Consider the following 27,787-nt stretch of genomic DNA (forward strand, 5'->3'; position numbering starts at 1 on the left):
GGGCCGCAGAGCCGGCCACTTCCCCCCCCGGGTTCTTTAAAAAATAGACTAAACACCCAAAAAAAAAAAAAAAAAAAAAAAAAAAAAAAAGCACAGTAGCCTTTCAAGAGTAAGCCTCTTACACTTAGTGATCTATCAAAATTCAAACTGGAGATGTGCAAATTTAAGAGTTTTAAGACTATCTCATAAAGAACCCCAGACTGAAGAACTATTTCTCTTACCAAATCTTCTCAAATACCACACACTAGAATGTATACAAAAAAAATTACATTTAAAGGAAAGAGCATGTTGAAAGATTGTTACCCCAACGTAGCCACTGCTATAGTACTCAAAGAAATGATAAATTATACAATTATTTGCAGCGTCTTATCAAACTGACATTCCAACTTCTTTCTCAAGTAGGAAAGTTCAAGATTAAAGGTTATCAATTAAATCCTTATCAAAGTGAGCTTCCAGAAAGCTTTCCAGGGGAGGTGGGAAACCACTCATTTAATACATTAGAAAGCTGATAAGACAGTTCTTCAAAATGTCATTTACAGAGCCCTGGGTTTCTCCTACTCTGGTGTTCAGTTAGCTTTAAGGTAATGCTTTACATAGCTGAATATCTTTTCAAGTTTTAAAAATTGTCCTTCCTCTAATGCTGCAACTATGCTTCACATCCCATTGTACTATTTTAGACTATGTGGCAAAAAACTCCATAACAGTATTTTCTTATTATAAAAGGAGAAAAATCAGAAAATAAAGAAAAATAAAAGCCACAAAAAATAAATAACATATACTAGATTATATTTCTGTCTTAGATATAAAACAGAGACTTGACATTTTAACTAAGAATCTACATAGTTTAAATTCTTACCCAGTTAAAACTACTGTAAGGTTGTAAGTTCCAGGAACAAGTAATCGGTGGAAATCACCAAATCTGCCTGTTGTGATATTATGATTAATACCAGCCACTGAGATGGTTGCATTCTCCAAACCAGATCCTGTTACTGAATCTTTAACAAATCCTTTAACTCCAATGTGAGCCTAAGAAGATAAGAATCCAAGTTCAGAGACCATGAATTTGGAAGGCAAGAGGGCATAACCTCTCTCTGCACTGATACTAGAATTTCTAAAAAATAAGGTTTCTTTTCTCTCTCCCCAAAACATTTTCAATTCCTTGAATTTAAATAAAATACAGATAGAAGTATTAAATCCTTAAACTTAAGTCATATGTGTCTGAACTCTACACTAGTAAGGTGCTTTTGAAATTCCCTCTTCTCAAAGCCAGACTTCTAATTTTCTCAACAAGGTATAATTGCTGGTGTATCCAATTGCTCTATTAGTCTGTGTGATGTTTAAATTAAACTGATGTCCATGGTTCATATAGAAGTAAAGGCTCACTAGCAAATATGATCACATGACATTGTAAGAACTTAACAACACAAATTTGGCTAATTATTTCAGTTTGTGTAAGTGTCCCAAGACAAGCAAAGGAAGCCCTATGGAGCAGAGAGCTAGGGGTAAGGGGCAGGGGGAGCAGAGCTAGAACATGTTTTAATAGATTATAATCTAATAATCTTTAAAGATAATTTATAATCTTAAATAATAAAAACAGATAAAGGATATCTAATACTGTATAGATTGTCATTCACATGCATCCAAATTTCTCCCTTATTTAATCCTGTTTCTATACCCCAACCTTCCAGTCATCTACTTTTACCTTTTCAATCAATGTGATCAAAGACTCACGATTGTTCTCCCATTCCTGTAGAAGCTGTGAAGCAGGTGGGTACTTGCAACAAGACAGTTCTAATGTGATCTCAAAGCAGTTGGCCCATACATAATTGTAATCTTGCATACCACCTATAACATGGAAAAAAATAAGTTTACTCTCAGAAGGAAAAGAATTCTACCCTCCAAAAAACTGAAGAAATTAAATCAGCCATCTCTGCATGTATAAATTTTATTTTCATTAAATTGTTTGAAATTGGAGAAGGCATTTGAATTATAGTGGAGGCTAAGAAGGAAGGTTAAAAGGAATATATGTTGAAAAAGAATATATAGTGAAAAAATACATTTATAATTGATAGGATGAACAGTTATGAAAAGTATGACTACATCAGTTAATACCAGTAACAATAACGATAATAGCTCTACATTTGAGTGTTTACTATATGCCAGACCTGTTCTAAGAGCTTTATGTGTATTAGCATTTAATCTTTATGGCAATTATATGAGGCAGGTATTACTATTTCATCCATTTTACAGACATGGAAAGTGGGGCACAAAGAAGTTAAGATTTCTAACAGAATGATAATAAAGGGTACACATGTCAAAGTTGTGAAGGATATTGATGTCGAAGCATTACTAAGTATCTACAATTCTAACTGTACTTCCCTTTATCAAGAAGGTGGCAAGAGCAAAAAGAAAGTCTGCATTTAGGATGGCACAGCTACACAAATCAGGGGAAAATAAGACACAAAAAATTCTTTCAAAATGTGTAAATGAAAGACGGAACTTAAAAGGGAATAAGCATCCATGGTCTACCACCTTCACCATTTTTATACCTATATAAGCCCACACACTAATTTTGTTGAAAACCTCTTACCCTATCATTCTTGTCACTTGATTTTCTCACATCTTGTTTTTAGTGGATAAAGACTAAAAAGTGGAGACAGGAGGGGGTGTTACTTTTCTATGATCTCGCCTTGCTCTTGCAAAGTACAAATGTGGATTTTGAGGGTCATCTTTCCTCAACCCCCAGTGCATTTCAGATGATGTGACAAAGGATCCTTCAGATCAGGAGGGAGAATAACTTCCCTTTCATTGACAGCACCAACAGATATCCCTGCATCATAGATTCTTCTGCCACTTACTGGATGAGAACCGCTTGGCATTAACATGGGTATTTATTTATTTATATGCAAAGTGTATGTTAGATGATAACAAAAGAACCTTCCAACTCTCGCATTCTATGATGTTTAAAAATACATATTAATTTGGGTGGGGTGCAATAGCTCATGCCTGTAATTCCAGCACTTTGTGAGGCGGAGGCAGGCGGATTACCTGACCTCAGGAGTTTGAGACTAGCCTGGGCAACATGGTGAAACCCTGTCTCTACTAAAAATACAAATAATTAGCTGAGTGTGGTGGCACGTGCCTGTAGTCCCAGCTACTCGGGAGACTGAGGCAGGAGAATCGCTTGAACCTGGGAGGCAGAGGTTGCAATGAACATAGATAGTGCCACTGCACTCCAGCCTGGGCAATAGATCGAGACCGTCTCCAAAATAAAAACAAAAACATGCTCATTTGATTATAAGAGAAAAGGCAGGGAGAGAACATGAAAAAGACAATTCTGAAACCTGTTTCTGGAGAAAGGTCAATGTCATAGTTTAAAGCACAGCTTATTAGGAGTTCATCAAAGAACAGGGGCTTATAAAACATTGAAGAAGGGGGCTAGGGGAGGGATAGCAGGAGGTGGGGAGGTTGGGGAGGGAGAACATTAGGAGAAATACCTAATGTAGCTGGTGGGGGATGGAGGCAGTAAACCACTATGGCATGTGTATACCTATGTAACAATCCTGCAAGATCCATACATGTACCCCAGAACTTAAAGTATAATAACAATAAAAAATAAATAAAAAACAAACATTGAAGAAAAACAAACAATATAGCAAAAATAACAAAACCTGACAAAAATAAAATTGCAGCAATATTACTGGAGACTAAACTCTTAACCTCATTTTTGCTGAAGTTTCATTATGTGCTTTGAAACACATGTAGTTCTTGAAATAAGCACACCTTATCTAATACAATATGCTCCATTTCATTGGCATATTTATAGAACAGATATCAGTAAGACAAAAAAGCTAGGTTAAGTGTAAAGCATCAAAAACCAGTAAAGAAGAAATTGGGCAAAGAACCTTTAAAAATCCAGGACTCTGAACTCTAACCAATGCCATTTTGAATAAGAAGTACAAAGAAGAAAACGGAACACAATCCTAAAGTTACCAAGCAGGATTACAAGGATGCTGGTGATGTGCTGTCTAATCTCAGGATACATAAAGGAGATGATCTGATTATATTCTTGTTCATCCATGTTAATTCGAGCCCTTATAAATAATGCCAAGCGTTTGTTTCCAGTCAGAGGAGGGGACAACTACAACCATAAATAATTAAATATAGTAGTAGAGGACAGTGGTGAATGTTGTACAACAATGTAAATGTACTTAATGCCAGGGAGTTGTACAGTTAAAAACAGTTACAATGGTAAATTTTATATTATGTATACTTTACCACAGTTAAAAAAATAATAGGCTGGGTGACGTGGCTCATGCCTGTAATCCTAGCACTTTGGGAGGCTGAGGTGGATTGCTTGAGCTCAGGAGTTCGAGACCAGCCTAGACAATGTGGTAAAACCGTCTCTACAAAAAACACACAAAATATTAGCCAGGCATGGTGGCACACACCTGTAGTTATAGCTACTCAGGTGGCTGAAGTGGGAGGATCGCTTGAGCCCAGGAGGTCAAGACTGCAGTGAGCCAAGATTGCACCACTGCATTCCAGCCTGGGTAACAAAGTAAGATCCTGTCTTGGAAAAAAAAAAGAAAAAAAATATTATTAATAATAGAGATATTATGGGTCTATGCCACTAATTTCAATTTTGGAGTTGAGGGAAGATTTATGAAGGCTTCTTGGGGGAGGCAGTTTTTTAGTTAGATCTTAAAACTGTGAGTCAGCAAAAGGGATGTGGGGGTCCAGGAGCACTGGAGTCAGGGGAAATGGCTTTGTAAAGGTGGAGGCTGCTGGTGTATGCTGACCACCAGCTGTGAGACGGATAAGGCCATTGTATTAGAGCAGGAGCACAGAGCTGCAGGGGTGTCATGAAGGGTGAGGCTGGAAAGGTAAGTGGGGTCTAAAGGAGGCTGAGGATAAAGGTTTCCTTGGCTTTCCAAGGCATAAAAAAATAGCATTTTATTTGTTAGTTTTGAACAGAAAAGTAGCAATATGTATAGAAGATAGATAGTACAGTCTGGAAAGGCATGGGGGATTGGAAGCAAAAAGCCCAGTTAGATGGTTTCTTACAATGATCCAAGTAAAAAGTAATTAGGCCTAAAATGATGTGGTGGCAACTGTGTGGAAGAGAAGGGAAAGATGATGTGAGATAGGATACTGACAGGATCTGTTAGATGGTGGGAATTGAGAGAAAGAAAGGAATCAAAGACCACCTCTGGCCTGATCAATTGGGCTAATAATGATGCCATTAACAGAGAAAAAATAAGATCTGGAAGAGTAACTGAGTGGAGAGGGGCATGTTGAATTTGAGGTATTAGCAGAATATTTAGATAGAAATACCCAAGAAGGAATCCAAAAAGAGAGGTCTGGAGCTTGGGGAAAAGGGCAGTCCTCTTCAAGAAATAATCATTTAAAACTAGGAATTTCAGTTTTCATTCAGCAAATATTTACTGAGCACCTACTATATGCCAGGCACTATTCTAGGTGCTTGGAGGTATGGTGACGAACAAAACAGACAAGGTCCCTGCTTTCTTATAACATTCTTTTACGAGAATTTAAATTTTAAAAAGTTAAATTCTAAAATTTAAAAAACTTACAAAATTCTTATATAGGGGAAGCAGACAGTAAATAAAGATAAATAAGAAAAATATCAGTCAGTAGGAAATGCTAGGCAGAAAATTTAAGTAGAGTGATGTGATATAGCTAGTGACTGGTGGCAACCAGGTAGTCATAAAAAGGCTTTGTGAGGGCCGGGCGTGGTGGCTCACGCCTATAATCCCAGCACTTTGGGAGGCTGAGGTGGGCAGATCACGAGGTCAGGAATTCAAGACCAGCCTGACCAACATGGTGAAACCCTGGAACCCCGTCTCTACTAAAAATACAAAAATTACACCTGTAATCCCAGCTACTTGGGAGGCTGAGGCAGGAGAATGGTTTGAATTCAGGAGGTGGAGGTTGCGGTAAGCCAAGATCACACCATTGCACTTCAGCCTGGGCAACAAGAGCAAAACTCCATCTCAAAAAAAAAAAAAAGAAAGGCTTTGTGAGGAGGTATGTTAAGTCAAGATCTGAAAAACAAGATGCAGCCAGCCTCGTAAAAGTCAGCGGGAAGAACATTCCAAAGGCAGAGGAAAAAGTTTGGTGAGTGTAAGGAATAGAAGGAAAGCTACTATGGCTGGACAATAACAGACAAGGGGAGAATGGCACAAGAAGAGTTTGATGGATTCTGGAAAGACAAGATCATAAAGGGCTTTGGCAGCTAGGGTAAGGAGTTTGGGATTTTACTCCAAGTGCAGTAGGAAGCACTGGAGGGATTTTGTTTTTGTTTTATGGCACTAAAGAACATAATGCAAAATTCACCACAGTAACCATTTTTGCATGTACAGTACAATTATGTTAACTATATTCACATTGTTGTGCAATAGAGCTCTAGGACATTTTCATCTCGCAAAAATGAAGCTCCATACCCATTAAACAACTTCCCTTTTCCACAACTCTCTTCCCAGCTCCTGGCAATCACCTTTCTACTTTCTAAGAGTTTGACTACTTCAGATACCTCATATAAGTGGAATTATGCAGTATTTTTTCTTTGTGGCTTATTTCACCTAGTGTAATATCCTTAAGGTTCCTCTATATTTTCACATGTGACAGGATTTCCTTCTTTTTTTAAGGCTGAATAAGATTCCATTTTTTATATATATAAACTTTTCTTTATCCATTCATCTGTCAATTGACATTTAGTTGCTTGCAGCTCTTGGTAATTGTGGATAATGCTGCAATGAACATGGGTATGCGATAATTTGTGATGTTGAGCATCTTTTCAATGTTTGTTGGCCATTCTCCTCTAGAGAAATGTACATTTCAGTCCTTTGCCCATTTTTAAATTAGATTATTTGTTTTTTGTTGTTAAGTTGTGGGAGTTCTTTGTATATTCTAGATATTAACCCTTTTTAGGGGGTTAATATTTAATTAGGGCAAAAATATTTTTTTCCATTTTGTAGGCTGCCTTTTCACTCGTTTCACGTTTGACAATATTTCACACTGATTTGTGAGTCAGAATATTCTTTCACAACATTTGCTGTGCAGAACACTGGCAGGCTTTGCACAGAGGTGTGATACAGCTGGAATTACCTTCCTTCTGTCAAGATCATTCTGACTGCGGGATGCAAAATGACTGGAGGGGGGCAAAAGGGGAAGCATGGAGATGAATTAGAAGATAATGGTGACTTGGACTAGGTTGGTAGTAGTAGAGACAAAGAGGACAGATCTGGTTGTAGAAGGAAGAAATCAAGGATGACTTCTAGATTCTAGGCTTGAGAAATCAGGGAGTTAGTGGTGCCACTTACTGAAAAGATGAAAGAGAACAAAGGCAACAGATGTGGCATCCCTAAGGCTCTGCCCTTGGTCCTCTTCTCTTACTACTTATTTCCTTGGTATAATGAAACTCATACAGACCCATGGTTTTAAATATGATCTCAAATTTCCACCTCTAGCCTGGACTTCTTCCCAGACTCCAAACTTGTACATCCAACTGCCTATTCAAAATCTTTACTTGGTTATCACAGACTTAACATATCCAAAACTCAACTACTCATCTTCTCCAAACCCGCTGCACCCACAGTCTTTCCCACTGAAGTTAATGCCACTTCCATCCTTCTATTAAATAGTTGCTCAGGCAAAAAGACTTGGATTCACATTTTACATCCAAAATGTCAGAAAACCATGCCAACTCTAATTTCAAAATATATTCAGAATCCATAGATTTCTCCTCATCTCCATTGCTGTGGCCTTGTACAAGCCACTGTCATTTCTCTGCATGTATTTCTGCAATCACCCTTAGCAGGTTCCCATTTCTGCCCTTGCCCTTCTATATTCTTTGCTCAACAGAGTTGCCAGAGTAATTCTGTTAAAATGCAAGTCAGATGTTTATTTCTATGTTCAAAACAGTCCAGTGACTCCCTGTATTTCACTCAGACTAAAATTCAAAGTCTTTTCTGTGGCCCCAGGCCCTATATGATTTGACCTCCATCACTCAGCCTTCCTTCCTAAACCTTCTTTTATACTCTCCCCATCACTGGCTCTGCACCAGACACATGGCCTCCTTGCTGTTCACTGGATACTCTAAGTACCTCCTGACTTTGCTCTACTTGTTCCGTTTGCCTGGAATGCTCTTCCCCTAGATAGTAGTAAGGACTACTTGACTAACTTCCTCAACTCTGGCTCTTTGCTCTAATTTCAATATGACAATGAAGTCAGGTCATTCTGACATCAGGTTACCCTGACCTCCCCATTTGAAGTTGCTACTTACATTCCTCCATCACTATCCCCAAGCCCATCTACCAGCACTCCCAGTTACTCTTACCCTTTTTCTTTCTTTCTTTTTTTTGAAATGGCAAATAGATTTAATGCAGACTGTCAACTTCAATTGACTGATAGTGGCTGCCTAGAGTGCTGTGTTGAGTAGGATTCTGAGGATGCACCCTGGTTTGAAGAGAAAGACTGGCAGGATTAACAATATCTGAAATCTCACTTGTAGGAGAAACCACAGGAACCAGAGTTGCCGCTGGTGCTGGCACCGGCTCCACCAAGGCCAGTGAAGAGCCCAAATATGAGAGTGGCTGTCAGGCTGGTACCAGCACTGAAGCCACCACTGGTGCTGGCACTGGCAGTGTTACTGGTACTGGTACTGGCACCAGTGCTTTTTCTACCTTGTTCTTTTTTCTACAGCACTTAACAATTTACCTATTATGTTTATTGTCTACTGCCTGTTTCTCCCTGCCAGATTATAACACAAGGGCAGGGATCTTTGTTATGCCCATTGATGGACATTCCAAGCACTGTAACAGTACCTGGCACACAGTATCTCTTCAACAAATATATGTTGAATGAAAGGAGGTTGGAGCAGTGAGAAATTAAGATGTTTGTTTTTAATGCATTAAGTTTGAAATGCCCATTGAATCCATGTGGGGATGTCAAATAGACTTTGTCTTCTCAGAATATATGCAGGTTTATGATCACCATAAGCCTAGTAACTTGGTCTTAACCTTGTCTCCTAGGACAGGGCAATCTTTTAGCTTCCTCTTACTCCCTTGGGTCTGGCAGGAAATAGGTAAGATGCTGATTTTCCTATCCCTACCAAACCATATTTAGTCATTAGGTGATATTAGCCACCTTTAGTCATTGCTGACCTATAATCATCTATGGTAACTTTCACTTGTACATATACACGTAAACACACACATGCTATTCATTGTACATAATATTTATTAAAAATATGTTCCAATTTTTACCACTACATTGGTCACAATGCAATGGTCAATGTGTGTAAGGCATTATACTAAGATTATTGGGAATTATAAACAAGAGATATATTTCCATCCAGAGTTTAGAGTCCTGGTGAGGAAACAAAACAGAGAACACATAAAAATAACAATTTCAGGGCCATGTAAATGTAAACTAATCTAAGTTTTTTGCATATGCAAAATTTAATAGCTATCTTAATTATCTAGAATTATGTCATCTTGGTGAATCTACCCTTTTATCATTATGTTCCTCTTTATCTCTGGCATTTTTCCTTGCTCTGATGTCTGTTTTACCTGATAGTCACATAGCCACTCCATTGTTCTTTTGGTTTGTGTGTGTGTATGGCGTATTTTTTTTCCATTCTTTTAACTTGCCATATCATTAAAGTGAGTTTCTGGCCTGGTGCCGTGGCTCACGCCTGTAATCCCAGCACTTTGGGGGGCCAACGCAGGTGGATCACTTGAGGTCAGGAGTTCAAGACCAGCCTGGCCAACATGGTGAAACCCTGTCTCTACTAAAAATACAAAAATTAGCTGGGTATGGTGGTGGGCACCTACAGTCCTAGCTACTTGGGAGGCTGAGGCAGGAGAACACTTAGGAACCCAGAAGCAGAGGTTACAGTGAGCTGAGATCGCACCACTGCACTCCAAAATCTGGGTGACAGAGTAAGATTCCATCTCAAAAAAATAAATAAAAATTAACTAAATAAATAGAGTTACTTGTAGTTGCATAGATGGCATAGAGTTGGGTCTTATTTTTAATTCAGGTTTACAACTCCTGTCTTTTAGTTGGTGTGTTTGCACCATTTACACTGAATATAATTATTGATATGTTTGGATTTAGGTCTACTTTCTAATTATTTTTCTGTTTGTCCCTCTCATTGTAATCCCACTGCTTCCCTTTTCCTGCCTTCTATGGAATTGTGTTTTTAACTGTACTGGTTAGTTGCTCTAGTAAATGCAATTTACATACTTATCTTTTCACAGTTCTACCTAAAATTAATGTTTTACTTCCAAGAGGAATGTACAAACCTACATACCATACCCTTTATCCTCCCCTTTTATGTTGTACTTGACTTATGTATACATGCTGTATTGAAAGCCCCACTAAACAATGTTATAGTTTTTACTTTCAACTGTCATACACATTCTAAGGGACTTAAGGGGAGAAAAATAGCTAATTATATTTACCATTTATGTTGCTTTTCCTTCATTCCTGAAGTTCTAAGTCTCTCTGTGGTATCATTTCTCTTCTGCCTGAAGAACTTTCTTTAGGATTTCTTTTAAAGCGAGTATGCTTATAATGGATTCTCTTAGTTTTCCATCTCTGAGAATGTGTATTTTGCCATCATTCTTGAAGGACATTTTTATTGGATATAAAACTCTGGGTTGTGGGTTGGTAGTTTGTTGTTTTTGCTATTTGTTTTTTAGAGCTATTTGTTTTTCAGCTGTTTGTTTTTCAGAGTGCTTTAATAATTTAGTGTCATTACCTTCTGCCTCTAATGGCTTTTGCTGAGAAATTCATCATTTGAATTTTTCTTCCCCTTTATACACACATTATTTTCCTATAGCCACTTTCAAGACTTTTTATTTTATTGCTGCAGCTGCTCCTTCTTCTTTATTATTCTTGTTCTTATTTTGAGACAGGGTCTGGCTCTGTTGCCCAGGCTGGAGTGCAGTGGTGCAGTCATGGCTTATATTATTATGATGATGATTTTTTTGAGGCAGGTTCTGGCTCTGTTGCCCAGGCTGGACTGATTGTGGCTCACTGCAATCTCTGCCTCCCAGGCTCCCTACTCTCCCCAAATGTGCCTCAGCTTGAAAATCACTGACTTAGAGTATTTCTTCCACTCAAAGGGGAGAATTGACAAGAAGTCAAAAGATATACAATTTGCTTATAAACCTACCTTTTAATGCACTTTTCTATGCTCTGAAAAAACTGAATACAATGTATAATGAAACCTATCATTCTTGGCTGGGCACAGTGGCTCATGCCTATAATCCCAGCACTTTGGGAGGCCGAGGTGGGCGGATCACTTGAGGTCAGGAGTTCAAGACCAGCCTGGCCAACATAGTGAAACCCTGCCTCTGCCAAAAAATACAAAAAAAATTAGCCAGACCTTGTGGCGCATGCCTGTAGTCCCAGGCACTCAGGAGACTGAGGCGGGTAGATCACTTGAACCCAGGAGTTTGAGACCATCCTGGGCAACATGGCAAAACTCTGTGTCAAAAAAAAAAAAAAAAAAAAAAAAGAAGGAAAGGAAAGGAAGAAAGAAACCTATCATTCATTTACCAGTATCAAAGAGCAAGACTCAAAGTGTAACCACTAGGAATCTGTCTAGTATTACTGCAAATTCTCATCAATACCAATGCTAACTGTTATGGGTAGCTAAATCTTCTGATCAAGTGATCATTTCCATTAAACTCTTTGAATCGATTTGTCATGCAACTAGTCTTCATTTGTTTTAAGATAATCTATCTTTATTGGGAAATAAGTCTCTCATCACCGTTTTCACTACAGAAAGATCTAGTGTTAAAGGAGAGGGGAGACTAATAAATTCAATCCTTCTTTCAAAGATACTAAAGATTCTTCTGTCTCAAACAGAAAGCCAAAAGAAAAAAACGCAGTCAATGCTTCAGTGTTAAGACTTAAACACAGCAGGTTTTTTTGCTTTGTTTTTTCCCTTGCCTCTGCAAGCCAACCATAAAGTACCAAGCTGCACTACACAAGAACCCTATTAATCTTTTACAGGAAAACTATAATGTGTTTTTTTAAATAGGGAAAGCATTTTCAAGTCTTAGAAAATAGATAATTTCTACCCTATATTTCAATTTGGAGCTTAATGATATTACTTTATTAAAACTACTTCAGCCGGGCGCGGTGGCTCACGCCTGTAATCCCAGCACTTTGGGAGGCCGAGGTGGGTGGATCACGAGGTCAGGAGATCGAGACCATCCTGGTCAACATGGTGAAACCCCGTCTCTACTAAAAATACAAAAAATCAGCTGGGCCTGGTGGTGCGTGCCTGTAATCCCAGCTACTCAGGAGGCTGAGGCAGGAGAATTGCCTGAACCCAGGAGGCGGAGGTTGCGGTGAGCCGAGATCGCGCCATTGCACTCCAGCCTGGGTAACAAGAGCGAAACTCCGTTTCAAAAAAAAAAAAAAAAAAAAAAAAAAAACTACTTCAAAGGATAGTGAGAAATTCTCTTATAACTTTGAATATTCTGAACAATTTTTTACAGACAATAAATGAGTTATCAAGTGATAACTTTGTACTCTCTGAGACATTTTTAAAAACTAATGAGCATAATGTTCATAAAAAAATTTAGGTGGAAAATCTGGGCCAAGTGAATGGGACAATCAGAGGTTGCCCTTAAAAAAATTACCCAAATTCCTAATTTTAAAATTCAAGTTCATGTTGATCAAGTTCTTAGTAACTGAACCCGGTCTTTGTACTCTGAGCAACTTATCTTTTGAAAATCTATTTCCTTCACCACTCCCAATGAATATATATTTGCTAATGATATGATTCTACAGAATTAAACTAAATTACACAGTCCTGAATCTGTTTTTATTTTTGTCGAAGTTGGTTAACACTGTCTCCCACACAGCTCTTTGAACTGTATTTTTTTTTGAACTTTTTTTTAAAATTGTACTCTCCCATTCTCTACTACCTGAGTTAAACAGGATAAAAGGAAAAGAAAACAGTACATCCAATTTATACACATTAGATCTAAAGACTGGGGGGCCAAATCCTAAAGCAGTGGTAGGTTCTCAACCTTCATGTAGGCCTATTAACACGTTATAAAGTACACAACTGCACTGCTCCTAAAGGTCAGCCTTTATATTAGGTTATGTTTCAATTTACTAAAGTCAACTCATGACTCCAAGCAAATATTGTTTCAAGTATTGTTTTACCTTTTTGCTTTCCTTTTAAATTTGGTAGCACTCAGATTTTAAAAGAGAAAATAAAGGGAAGAAAAAGCGTCATCCAGCTCTTTAATGTGCAAGATCAGATAAGACCAAAAGCACTTTACTAATGCACATTTGATTATCAACTGTACCTTTAAAATATGATCAAGCTGAGAATTAATATCTTAATTGTTGGCATTCCTTAAGGAAAACATCCCAGTACAAAATGCATACCGTTTGGAGGTTAAAAAAAGCACCCATCTGTTCATTTACATATATGTTCTGGTTGAACTTCTAGCTCCACGCAATTAAATTATGCCAGGAAACACTATCAATTCAATTTTAAAAATCATGTACACTGCCATATGCTTTCCAAATGTCTGAGAACTCCTAAATCTCTTTCTCATCTTGACCTCTCTCCCAAGCTCTAGAACCTATTTCCTAACTTCCCATTGGGTACTTGTGACTAGTAAATCAAATACTATTAATATTTTCAGTTTTCACTACTCTTTCACCTGAAGACACACACACACACACACACACACACACACACACACACACACACGAGTCTCTCTCTCTCTCTTGCTCTCTCTCCTTTCTCTCTCTCAATCCCCACCATCCAATTAGTTTTTTCCACTCCCATTTTTTCTTATCCAGATACAAAATCCTTGAAGTCATATCTTTAACATCCTCTCCTTGACATTCTGTTCTACCATTTAAATAATGATCCATTCTGCAATTCTTCTTGCATACTTTCTTATATATTTTAGATTCCCTTTTCATTCTCCTACATGCTCTCTAGGTAAAGCCCTTATCTCCAAAGAGACCTCATTAAAGATGACTGTAAAAACCCCTCTAGTTTTCCCTCCTCTAGGACTCTTTCCTGCCAATACATTTTGCACAAAGATAACTCCAAAATGCATAGCACTGCACTGTCCTTATCATCAAAGAATTCACACACCAAGAGGAAACACACACAAAAAAAACTATTAACATAAGGGGGTAAGTATTATACTGATGATACTGTATAAACAATAAGCTCTCGAAGGTAGGATAGTGACAGTTATTACAGGAGAGGTTTCAGAAGAGATTACAGCTAAGCTGGTGAAAATCATTTCAGACAGAGAATAACCTAACATGTGAAGAAGGTTCACATTTGGGAAGGACAAGTAGTCTGGTGGCAGAGGAGAGGTAGCAGCTAAGGCTAAAATTATAGGCTTGCGTCAGACTGTGAGATCTTTGTTGCCATGCTAAGAAGTATTAGACTTGATCTATGAACTTTTGTTATAAGCTTTTTTTTTTTTTTTTTTTTGGCTATGGGGTTTTCCCCCTCCAAAAAAAAAAAAAACAAAAAGGCTGGAGTGCAGTGGTGTAATCATAGCTCACTGCAGCCTCACATTCCTGGGCTCAAACTATCTGCCTGCCTCAGCCTCCCAAGTAGCTGGGGCTACAGGCATGTACCACCATACCCCACTAATTTTTGTATTTTTTTTAAGAGATGAGGTCTCGCCACACTGCCCAGTCTGGCCTCAAGCGATCCTCCTACTTCAGCCTCCCAAAGTGTTGGAATTACAGGTGTGCTGTACTGCTCCTGGGCCTATTTTAAGCTGTGTGTGTTTGTTGTTTGATTTTTAATATATAATCTTAAAAACAAAGTAACACAGCACTAATAGAACCAGATGCATCTTCACTAAGTGTGACAGCTGGTTTCTTCACCTCAAATTAGTAAACAGACTCTGCAGGAAAATTAGATATAAGGACAGTATTCTGTACATTGTTCATTAGGTCAGATTGATTTATTTATGTTTTTTATATCACTGTATCCTTATTCACATTTTTGTCTTTATGATATTAACAATTACTGAAAGAGGCCTATTTTAAACTTCCTACTATATGTATGGATTTGTCTATTTCTTAATATCAGATATTGTATTTTTACAGTTATACACTGTTCATTTGGTTTTTTTGTTTTAGGTTACAATTTTCTGGTGTTAAATGGGTTAATTTATGATACTCTATTTAATGACACAGAAAATAGTCCTCGAAAATAAGCTTTCTGGTCCATTTCTGGACCAAATTTAACCTTTCAACAGTGTTGTTGAAAACGTGGGTAATTATTTTCCTCATGCTCTTCCTTTTCCATCAGCAATCTACTTCCAACCAAACATACTTCAATATTTAAAACACATTGCTACTGCTCAGTGTGATCTCTATTTTGCGGAAAGAATAGTTGTCTGCATGATAAAAGGGGGTGATATTCACACAAAAAAACTGAATTGGTTACATTATATGCTTTCTGGCCACATTTCATAACTGTGCCCATTGTATAAAAGGAGAGGGAAGAAAGTTTGATAAATCCACAGAACAGTTTCTTCTTCTTCCAGAGAAGAAAACAATCATAACTACTAGTTTGAAAGGGCTCAGCCTCAAGTTTATAGTGGCTGAAGAAGACAAATATAAAGCTTTATGGCAGCTGTCCTAACTAATCATAGACTCCATAGACTCATATGAGCAATACACAGGCCTGACAACTATATTTCTGATCGATTTCCTAACTCAACATTCATTTGTATTTCAGGGAAGGCAATCTAAAAGTAGAACATCTGACATAAATATTTGTGGCTCAGTCCTCACTGGAAATAACTTAAACATATAAACAAGTCAGGAGGAAGCTGGGCGAGGTGGCTCACACCTGTAATCCTAGCACTTTGGGCGGCTGAGGTGAACGGATCAAGAGGTCAAGAGATCGAGACCATCCTGACCCACATGGTGAAACCCATCTCTACTAAAATACAAAAATTAGCTGGGCATGGTGGCGTGCGCCTGTAGTCCCAGCTGCTTGGGAGGCTGAGGCTGGAGAATTGCTTGAACCCAGGAGGTGGAGGTTGCAGTGAGCCGAGATTGTGCAACTGCACTCCAGCCTGGCGCCTGGTGACAGAGCAAGACTCTGTCTCAAAAAAAAAAAAAAAGTCAGAAAGAAAAATCCAAATAATAAGTTATGCACAACTTGTAAGATGTTTTGTTCCTACTTAGAATTTGAAAATAAATGAATTCTACCACAGGGTGGCCAATAATAATGTTTTTACAAACTGCAGGTCATCATCCATTAGTGGGTTGTGAGATATATTAGTGGGTTCAGACATACTTTTAAAAGAATGATATAGAACAAACTAAAAGAAATAATACCAGAATGTATAGTAAAAGTACTGTTTCATGAATTTTTTTAGGTACACATATATATATATGAAATGTACATAAACAACTAAAAGGTATTTTATATTATAGGTTACAAGTAAGAAAAAAAGTTCATATAATACTGATCTAGAATCTACCAGTAAGACAAGCTTAGTTTTTCAGAGTAGGAACAAACCTAGGAAGAATATTTTTAGAAATTTTTATAAGATTACCTAAAGATCTAAGATTTTAAATAACTACGTATTTAAATTTTAGATGGCAAAAATTCATTTATTCAAAAAAGACTATTGTTTATCTTTTATATACCAGGCATGGATCTGTGTGCTAGAAATAGAAAATGGAATAAAACAAAGTCCCTATCTTCAAGAGGTTTAAACTCTAGTAGAGGTAATTAGTCATGGCACCAAATGCTAGGCTAAGGTGCTTTATACACATTCTCACTTGAGGCTCCTAATCTTGTGAGTAGGTAATATTTATCTTAATTTTATATATGTGAGAATTGAGGTTTAGAGAAATTCAGTAACTTGTCCCAGATTATTTCTCTCTCTTTCACCCATACCCCCCCCCACACACACACACACGTACACACACAGCTTAGGTTGTGATTCCAACCTAAGGCAATGGGATTCCAAAGCTCTCTTTCTGCCACTACACTGCACTGCCCTCTACTGTTCTTCTATCTGCAAGAAAATGAAATATAACAATGTTCTGCCCAAGAAAACTTCTAAAAGTTACAAAAAACCATGATCTTTGATCAAACAATTCCAATTATAAATTGCCTGCCCTTCCTTAAATTGTATATGTTGAAAGAAGGCAATTCTTTTTTGTTTGTTTTCTTGGAGACAGGGTCTCATTATTTTGCCCAGGCTGGGCTTAAACTCAAGATCCTCCTGCCTTGGCCTCCCAAGTATCTGGGATACAGGCACACAACATGGCTTAAAAGTTTACCTAAAACTACAGTTCAGTTTTTATTAAATCTGCTTTGGAATAAACATACTAAAACATCATATGATTTTTACAATGTCTTCAAAACTGTGAAGAAAGAATGGTAGGCAAATGGCATACAAATCAGCACACTGTGATTTAAAAAAAAAAAAAAAAAAAAAAAAAAAGGCAGCCGGGTGAGGTGGCTCAGGCCTGTAAGGCCTGTAATCCCAGCACTTCGGAAGGCTGAGGCAGGTGGATCACCTGAGGTCAGGAGTTCAAGACCAGCCTGACCAATATGGTAAAACCCTGCATGGCAGGAATTCAGTAAATATTTGCTATATGAATAAATTATATTGCACAAGTTAGTTCCTCTCTCAGGCCTTAATTTTCTCTAAAACAAAAGGGTTGGACTAAATCAATACATTCACTTTCAGCTCTAAAGGTCTATACTTCTTTAAGCTAGAATTCCTAAAGATGTCACATAGAGCATCAGTAAAATTACTCAGCTGGGCAGGTGGCTCATGCCTATAATCCCAGCACTTTGGGAAGCTGAGGCAGGCAGATCACTTGAGGCCAGAAATTCAAGACCAGTCTGGCTAACATGGCAAAACTGGCCTAACATGGCCCAAATTCAAGACCAGTCTGGCCAACATGGCAAAACATGGCCCTGTCTCTACTAAAAACACAAAAAAATCAGCTAGTGCGGTGGCTGCAATCCCAGATACTTGGAGGCTGAGGCATGAGAATCATTTGAACTCAGGAGGTGAAGGTTGCAGTGAGCTGAGACCACACCACCTGTACTCCAGCCTGGGCAACAGAGCAACACTCTGTCTCAAAAAAAAAGAAAAAAAAAAAAACAAAAAAAAAAAACAAAAAAAACACTCCAGGACATCCGGGTTTTTTGAATACATGCCAAGTCACAAGGTTTCACAACATCTTACTCATTAAACACAATGAATTCACCCTGTTGAAACTAAAACCATCACAGCTTCTCTTGAAGGGGAAACTGCTCAATATTTGCTGAGGTAGGAAGAGAAATAAGCTATTTATTGTCTAAATAATATAGAACATATCTGACCATTCAGCTAAAACAAAAAAAGTTGATGCTCATAAAAAAAAAATAATAGTAGCATAATTTAGTTTCTTCAGATGTTTGAATAATCAGGAAAATCTGATGATAACCAGCTTACCAAATAATCGCTAGCATTAATACCAAAGTATACCTACTTTTGGTAGAGGCAGGATATTTATTTTTTAAGTAGTATGAGACAGATTTACTTTCCTCAATTAATTGTCAATTAGAAATTACTTTCTAACCTTTTACAAATTTTTCCAAAAAGACAAATTTATTTACCCCATTATTTTAAGTAACATCATCTCAAATTAATGAAGCAACTTGACTAGATTATAAAACCACCAGTTCACAAAGTTAGGTTTTATTAAATATACTAAATAAAATGTAAAAAATATACATTAAAGTAAGTCCCTTATCTATAAAAAATTTTTAAATGATTTTCAAATCACCTCTAATTGTTAGGGGAGAAGGTTTAACTTCTAAATAGTATGTCAAACCTCTTTTTGAATGCTTCTTACATACAAGAAACACTGGTAGAAACTATAGAAGGATCAGAAAACTCTAGAAAGTGATAGCAGCAGCAGGCTGGAGGGCTCGGGAAAGAGGCGGACAGCCAACCCCTTCTGCTACCACCCTTCACAGTCCGCTGCCCTGGGGGCTGCTGCAATGGGGTCAGGCCCAGAGCAGCACAGCAGGGGAGTAATGTAGTCAGGCAGACAGGGACCCTATGTGGAGCTGGGGCCATGCTTCAGGGGCGGGGTGGGAGGCAGGAGCGGCTCCAGCTTTTGGGACCTGGCCAGCAGCGCAGCCACTGTGCCCACCCCACTGAGGGTGCTGGGTTCCTGGGCCTTGGGCGGAGGCTCTGCATAGGCCACCTGCGGCCACGTCCCTGGTGTCTGCCCTGTGTGGGGTGACCTCCAAGCCTGACACTTCTGATGGCCAGGCCCGGGGCCTGCAATCTGCTCTGGGCCACCCCTTAGCCCCAGGGCAATGGGGTAGCTTGGGGCAATGTCAGCTCTGCCCCAGATACTGGCCCAGGCACAGCAAGGATCAGGAGCCCCCACCCCAGGCTGTCAGGGGATGCGGCTGGGGGTGCATGCTCCACAGAATCGGCAGGAGCCGGGAGAAGGCAGCAGCTGCACCCCCCCAACCTTCTAGGTCTCCCTTACCCGTGCAGGCTCGGAGATGCCTGCTCCTGCTGCCTGGCCTCTCCCCATTCCTGCCTCTGTTCCTATCTTAGAGTGGAGTGGGGTTAGAGCTGACCTAGCACGGGGGGCGGGGGGCGGGAAGCACATGCTTGGGCAAACTAGGCACTGAAAAGCATGGGGGATGTAACCAAGGTTAGGGACTGAGGGCAACTCAGCAATGGCCTGTAGGTACCCCTTGGCACAAGTAGCCTGGGCGCCATGAAAGGCAGAGGAGGCAGACCAGCTTCTGGGTAAAAGGCAGCAGGTCCCTGGCAAGGCCCCACCTTCAGGCCAGGGAGGGCATAAAGGCTGAAGGCTAGGCTGCAAGTCCCAGAGACTGGAATGGGGATTTGTGGTACCTTTTTCCAGGCTGCCCGTGGCCACCCATGAACCAATTGGCATACACTTCCTCCCCTCTGAGGTCCATAAAAGTCCTGGGCTCAGCCAGAGTAAGGCAGAGGATGGAGAGATGATGGGACATCCAGCTGCAGAGAGGAGGAGCTACCCTCTTTGCTAAAAGCTGAACACTCATCAGGATAACCTAACTGTAGAGTGGAGCCACCCACTCCAGGACCTCCTTTGTGCTGAGAGCTGAACACTTGATGGGGCAACCTGCCTATAGAGAGGGAGATACCCACCGAGAGTCTCCTCTGAGCTGTTCTAACACTCAATAAAGCTCCTCGTTGTCTTGCTTACCCTCCACTTGTCTACATACCTCATTCTTCCTGGATGCAGGACAAGAACCTGGGCAAAGGCACCACCAGACACAGAGGTTTCCAGCCAGAAAAACAACACCCCAAAGATAACATAACAAAAGTATTAAGTTCTCAAACTTAGTGAACCATTTTGGGTAAACATGGCTTGATATAAAAAGTAAAAGAGTAATTCAAAGGTTTAAATACACATTAAGAGACATGTCATAGACACTTTATAATGTGACTGCCAATAAAAAGGTAAGGAAGACCTAAGGCATTTCACCATGGACAGACTCTGAGAAAACAAAAAATTTACACTGATGACATTTACATTGGTTGACTTGTTCCTTCTAAATTCCCTCCACATCTACATCTGTGCATAAAAACAAAAACGTTATTATTCAAAGTATACCTAAAGTTTCAAAAGAGTAATAGCTGTTTTCATAATATTTAAAGAGAAAAGGTAACAATTCAAACTTGCACTAACAATTTTTGCCAGGAACAGTGGCTCACACTTGTAATCCCAGCACTCTGAGAGGCCAAGGTGGGTGGATCACCTGAGGTCAGGAGTTTGAGACTAGCCTGGCCAACATGATGAAACCCATCTCTACTAAAAATACAAAAAAATTAGCTGGGTGTGGTAGCAGGCACCTGTAATCCCAGCTACTTGGGAGGCTGAGAATTATTTGAACCCAGGAGGCAGAGGTTACAGTGAGCCGAGATCGTGCCATTGTACTCCAGCCTGGACAACAAGAAAGAAACTCCATCTCAAAAAAATTCTTTAAAAAATGACATTTCATCAGAAATTGGAACACTTATATATTGCTGATGGGAATATAAATGGTATATCCATGATGGAAAATAGTCTATCAAAGCTAAACACAGAATTACCATTTGACCCAGCTATTCTACTCCTGGTTATATATCCAGAAGAATTGAAATTAAGGACTCATACAGACACTTAAACGCCAACATTCATTATAGCATTATTCCCAGTAGCTGAGGTGGAAACAACCCAGTGATCGTCAATAGATGGATAAACAAAATGTATTATTAACATAGACATTCAAGGAATATTATTCAGCCATAAAAAGGAATGAAGTTCTGATATCTGCTACAAAATGGATCACCCTTAAGAACATTAAGAAAAATAAGCCAGATGCAAAAGGAAGAATATTGCTTGACTCCAGTTATATAAAATATCTAAAATGGGCAAATTTACAGAGATAGAAAATAGATTAGAGGTTATCAATGGCTGGGGGTAAGGGATACAGAAGGGAGTGGGAATTATTACCTAATGCTTATAGAGTTTCTGTTTGGGATGATGAACAAGTTTTAGAAATAGTGGTGATAGTTGCACAACATTGTAAAAATTAGTGCCAGAGAGCTCTATACTTAAAAATGTTTAAATAGTTAAACTGGCAAATTTATGTTTTATATATATATATACATATATATATATATACACATATATATATATACACATATATATATATATACACATATATATATATATACACATACACACACACACACACACACATGTTTTACCACAATAAAAAACAAAAACAGCATTCCATGATCACGTCACAGATTAAAATACAAAAGGAAAATGTGCCTTTATGTAAAATGGAGAGATCTGGGCTGGGTGAAGTGGCTCATGCCTATAATCCCAGCACTTTGGGAGGCTGAGGCAGGAGGATCACTTGAGGTCAAAAGTTTGAGATCAGCCTCAGCAACACAGCAATACCCCATCTCTAGAACAAAAATTAAAAATTAGCTAGCATGGTGGCACATACCTCAGGAGGATCTAGCTACTCAGGAGGTTGAGGCAGGAGTATCAGTTGAGCCCAGGAGTTTGAGATTACACTGAGCTATGATTGTACTACTGCACTGCAGCCTGGGTAAAAGAGTGAGACCCTTTCTCTTAAAAAAAAAAAAAAAAAAAAAGTATTTTAAAAATTTAAATGGAGAGACCTGGTTGGCAGTGGTCATCATATTAACCAAGCTATTCAACTTGGCCACTTGCAGCTGGACATTATGTATCTCCTGATATTATGTGCAACATGATCTATATAATAACCTTGCTGGGAAATCTGATTTAATCTTATCATGAAGAAAGTGACAATCTAGATTATGGGATTTTCCATAGGACTATTAGCATGGTCTCTTTACAAGAGCCAAATGCAATGCTTGAACCTTGATTGGATCCAAGATCTGGAGAAAAAGGGGCTACCAAGGATACTTTGGACATAATGGGGGAAACTGAGTTATGGACAACATGTGGTATGACAGTATTGAATTATTGTTGATTTCTCAGTTATGGTAATAGTATAGTTGAACAGGAAAATGTCCCTGTACTTGGGAAATACATGCTAAGGAAGTTAAAGTGTTATAAAATCTGCAACCTACTTTCGGATGGTTTGGCAAAAGACTGCGTATATGTGTGTGTGTGCATGCACGTGCATGTAGAGAGAGAGAAAAAGTGAAAGAAGGAGAGGCAAGGTATCTGGGGTAAGATAATAGTGGTGATTTTAAAGGAAGGACAGATAGATGTTCATGTAGTCCTTCAATTTTGCTGTAGGTTTGAAATTTTCAAAGTAAAAAGAAATATTTTTAAAAAATTCGATTTCTACAAAGTTTCTTCTTTTCTGCTCAGAAAACACATAAGAAAACTCAAAGAACAAGGGGGAAAATGTAGCAAATTCAATGCTTTGCATACCTTCCACATCATACCAATGTGCACCATTTGTGATTCCATCTTTGAAACTCTCGTCTTCATCTCCCGGACAATGAGGCTCACCAGTTTTCATTATGGGATGGTTTGAAGCATAAGCTTTTGCCAAGTATTTAAAGACTTCATCGTCTGAGGTTTTGCTATAGAATCCAGTGGCCTTATGTTCTGGAGAATCATCAAAAGGATAGCTTGCTACCACTGAGCCACCATGCAGATTTCCAGAAAGTACAAACCTTTGAAAATACAACCAAATCACATATCACTAAAAAAGGACACAAAACACCATGCATTACACAAAATCTTTTAGAAATAAACTCCTTTATCTCTCTTGACCTAGAAGACAACGCTATCAGCTGTTATCTGTTATAAGGAGACAACAACAAAAAAAGAAAGTGGAAAGAAAGCATTACTAAAGTAAAATTTCAATTTAAGATTTCAAACAGCTTTAACGGTTCAGGTTAACCCAAAGTAACTTTAAAGAGCTTTCCCTCGTTGAAAAAATATCTGAATAACACAGTATAAATTAATATTTCAGGAAATGTCTTATTTAGGGAATTCCAAATTCATGTATTAGGTTGAACCACATGAGCTTTGAGCGTGCCAGTATTCCCCATTTTTTTTTTGGTAGTGATGGGGTCTCACCATGTTTCCAGGCCTCCCAAAGTGCTGGGATTACAGGCATGAGCCACTGTGCCTGGCCCTCACCCATTTTTTGACCTGAAAAATGACAATTTCATATAGTTCAGCCTACGACTTGTATTTCATATGTAAATTTCATAGAAAACATGGCTGGTATATATAAATATCCATTGTATATATGTTAGGTTAATAACTTTTATGCTTTTTACATTTATTGTCCAAAGAGAATTTTTAAGATAGGGAGTCTAATTTTAAAAAGGATATTTTGTTTTTCACTCCAGTTTCACAATATACTAAATTCGCATTTTCAAGAGAGAAGCCACAGTTGAGGAGATTCAGGAAAAAACAAACAAATAAAGTAAACAACCTGATACAGGGAGCTGCTTACAGAGAAAAACAATATACTATATCAAAGACTAGCCCTCCATTGCATAACTGTAGAAGCAGCACTCTTTCAAGGCCCAGTGTTTCTGATTGGGCCATTAAAAAATAAATTAACATGGAGACAAGGCTGCTCCTAGAAAAGAAACATTTTTTTTTTAATGCTTCTACTTTTAAGTGAACCAATTTGCAATTTGGTCAAATTTATCTATCTAGAAATACTGAAGAATTCCTTTTATGGCAAAAGCTAAAGGCAAAAAAATGCTTAAGTCCTATTTAAGCATCTTTCCCTTATATAACAGCTTAAACCATTACTATCAGTAGAGATTAAATACTTTTCTCTTTCCTGCCTTTCTGTTGTTGAAATTAACTGACCTACAGAAATTCTAAAGGGGGTTGATATATAACATTTCTCTATATGCTTGAAAGAAAAGTAAACCTATCATGTATAATTTTAAAGATTATTTTAAGCATGATCAGTAGTACTATTCCAGAGAAGATCAAATAATGAAAATTACATGAACACAAAATCTGTTCATCCGAAGGTAGATCTTGGCCAGTAAGGACAGTGATTAAACACTAGCAAAGACTGTGAAAAGAAACTAGCTAAAAGCTAATATAATTATAATTAGCACCCTTCCAGACACCAGAGGAGAATGTCATTTGGTGTAGTGGCAATGGCACAGGCTTTGGAGACAGACAAATATGGGTAAGAACATTCTGTCTCCCAGATCTGTTGCTCACCATTAATATAGTCAGGAGAAGTTACTGCCTCTAAATTCACTGAACCTCCGTTTTCCTCTCATTTGTAAAATGGGGATTAATGCTACTTGTTTCCCAGGGTTGTTGTGAAAATTAATTAAGATAACACACATGAAACATAATCTGGCATAAAGACTGCTTTATACGCCTGTTCAACAAATGTTCATTTCTTCAGAGATAACCTAGCATCCTGTTTAGGGAATCACTGCCTTACAAACTGTCATTCAACTTCCCACTTCCACTGCCAGTCCTTGGGAAATTGAATGATACAAAAACAAGAACTAAGTAAATATTCTAACTTTCTAACTCCACCCTACCCACCTCTTCCCTATAGCTAAGGTGTTAACAATTTACTTTCTGGTTTGTAATTCTAACATAATTTAAGTATTTCTCCCCCACTGACTTTGGGAAAGTTGTAAGAAGGCTGGGGCAGCTCAGGTAATCCATTTGGCAACAAATATTTCTTGAGTATCAACTATGCGCTACATGATGTTCTAGGTACCAGGGATCTGTGAACAAAACAAACAAACAAATGCTCTCTGGGCATTCATATTCTAGTAAAATAAAATGGATAACTGAATATTCTAAATAAGCAAAGCATGCTACTTTAATTACACATTTTAACTAAAACTTGAAAATCCAAGATTCTCTACAAAATGCTGTTTTTCATTTTGTTCAACATTTCTTGCAACACTTCTCAGAAATATTGTCAAAATGGCCTAACAAATACTTTGAACAATGAAATATTTGTAATCTACACGAGTAATAAAATTCACTTAAATTGTCCTTATTCTAATTACACAGTTTTGAAAGTACCAATGTCATTCTTACAATGAAGATTTTGAGAGGGAGTAACATCTACTACAATGGCTGTAAGATTATGCTTTGAGTCTTTGTCAAATCAACTTTGCAAATCAACTCCAATCTTATTTGAAGGTATTTAATGGTGTCCATTCAAATCAATTCGCTCAATTGTTTCTCTTTTACTTTTTTTTTTTTTTTTTTTTTTGAGAGACAGATTTTCGCTCTTGTTACCCAGGCTGGAGTGCAATGGCGCGATCTCGGCTCACCGCAACCTCCGCCTCCTGAGTTCAGGCAATTCTCCTGCCTCAGCCTCCTGAGTAGCAGCTGGGATTACAGGCACGCGCCACCATGCCCAGCTAATTTTTTGTATTTTTAGTAGAGACGGGGTTTCACCATGTTGACCAGGATGGTCTCGATCTCTTGACCTCGTGATCCACCCGCCTCGGCCTCCCAAAGTGCTGGGATTACAGGCGTGAGCCACCGCGCCCGGCTGCTCAATTGTTTCTCATACTTGTCTTCAGTATCATATATCATTCCTTGCATAAGATTTAAAGTAGCTGGTAAATATATCATAGATATTACAAACAAGTTTATAAATATTAAACAGTTGATCTCTAAATTGACTCTATTATGCTATCTGGATAACCCTGTAGATAGATAACTTTAAAAAAATTAAGAGAATTTGATATTTGACAAATTAAATTTCAAAGATTCAGAGATTCAGATATGTATACTTAAGCCCCCCGAAAAAAAAATCTGCATCCACTCTCAACACTATGATAATGCTTCTCACAAACACATCCAAACATCATTTATATGCTTATCTCCTATGAAAATCTAAGCAGGTATATTCACTTAAAGAAGTATAGTGTGCCAAAAATATAGGGGTCAACTATAAAATCTTTATTTGAATGACAGAGTTAATTTTTTTGATATTTTCTTATTTGTTTCAACATCCATTGGATGAAGTATAAAGTGAAACAAGGAAAATAAACTTAATTTTCCTAAGCAGCAGGAAATAAAGCCTTAAAATTTTGTATATTCAAATAACAACAAAAATCTAATTCGAATATAGCTGGGTGAATAGGATATCAAGAAATCTCACAAAATACACTGAAAAAGGTAGTTTTCCCATAAGACTAATGTTTGAGTTTTTAAAAACATCCTATCCATAAAGCTGATGCTATATTTAGGCATCAATATCCAATTGTGTGTACTTGTGTTTTTAATTTTATTCATGTCAGTGCTATTGGTTAATAGCAAAGAATATGCATTCTGAGTGAATTCTTGAAGACTGAGTTAGGATAGATATACTCTTCCCCATATATAGTCACCTACTTTCCCTTTTTATTAATTAGAGTTACATGTTTGAAGAACAGCCATGATTAGGGTAGTCCACAGCCACAGACCAAAATGACTGTATAGCTTCAAGGTGACTTACACCAAGAGAAAGCTTATTTTCATATTTGGTAACAGCAGAACTAACACTGAAAAGAAAAATCCAGGCACAGAATTTACATCCGTGCAAGGATCAACGCATTTTGAAGGTGCAAGGACAGAGCATTTTAAACATTTAAGCAATGCAAACAGTGCATTTGATATATCATCTCAAAAAGCCCTGGCCATCACAGCTTCTGTCAATAAGTGTGTGTCAAAGTCATATTTCTTATGCAGATGTTCAGAGGTCATGACATGACCGTATCTAAAAGAAAAAACAAAATCCTTCCAGAAAGTCTATCAAGAGGACTTTATCAAGAGGAGTAAAGTAAAAGAAGATGAAAAGACTCAAGAACTGTCCTAACACCCACGAATTTTCTAGATCTTCTATATATGACTGAAATCTTGTAGAAGAAACGATTCCAAGTCCTGCAGGGAAACTTATTTATCTCAGCTGTCCCTCAGAAATCTTTTAATCAAGATGGAATGATTAGCGATTGCTTCAAAAGCCTTATGAAGACACAAAAATGAGGAAATAGTGGCAAAGCTGATGCTTGAAAAGGGGAAGCAATGCCTGCTCACTTCAGACACTGCGCCTTCTGAAGTGAGTTCCCTCCCCTTTTATTCCTCTCCTCCTTTATGCTGAAAATCCTACCCATCTCTGGAGACAGCTCAAGCTCTACCTTTTCCACAGAGATGGTCCATGTTACTGCAGCCCACACACATCTTGCCAGTG

At 38.1% G+C, this 27,787-nt stretch overlaps 1 protein-coding gene across 2 annotated transcripts in view; it reads right to left on the bottom strand.

Annotated features, from left to right (window-relative positions):
- Positions 1-27,787, bottom strand: part of CPD (carboxypeptidase D) — a 70,180-nt gene that overhangs the window by 40,642 nt on the left and 1,751 nt on the right. For both annotated transcript variants that reach the window (XM_032280983.1, XM_032280982.1), the window contains exons 2-4: positions 23,014-23,261; positions 1,703-1,845; positions 857-1,026 (exon numbers count right to left, since the gene is read on the bottom strand). In XM_032280983.1, coding sequence (XP_032136874.1) covers positions 857-1,026; positions 1,703-1,845; positions 23,014-23,261 — 561 coding nt within the window. The remainder of the gene's footprint in view (positions 1-856; positions 1,027-1,702; positions 1,846-23,013; positions 23,262-27,787) is intronic.

Source organism: Sapajus apella, unplaced genomic scaffold, assembly GCF_009761245.1.
Source record: "Sapajus apella isolate SASKATOON/1434 unplaced genomic scaffold, GSC_monkey_1.0 scaffold12, whole genome shotgun sequence".
Classification (NCBI taxonomy): domain Eukaryota; kingdom Metazoa; phylum Chordata; class Mammalia; order Primates; family Cebidae; genus Sapajus; species Sapajus apella.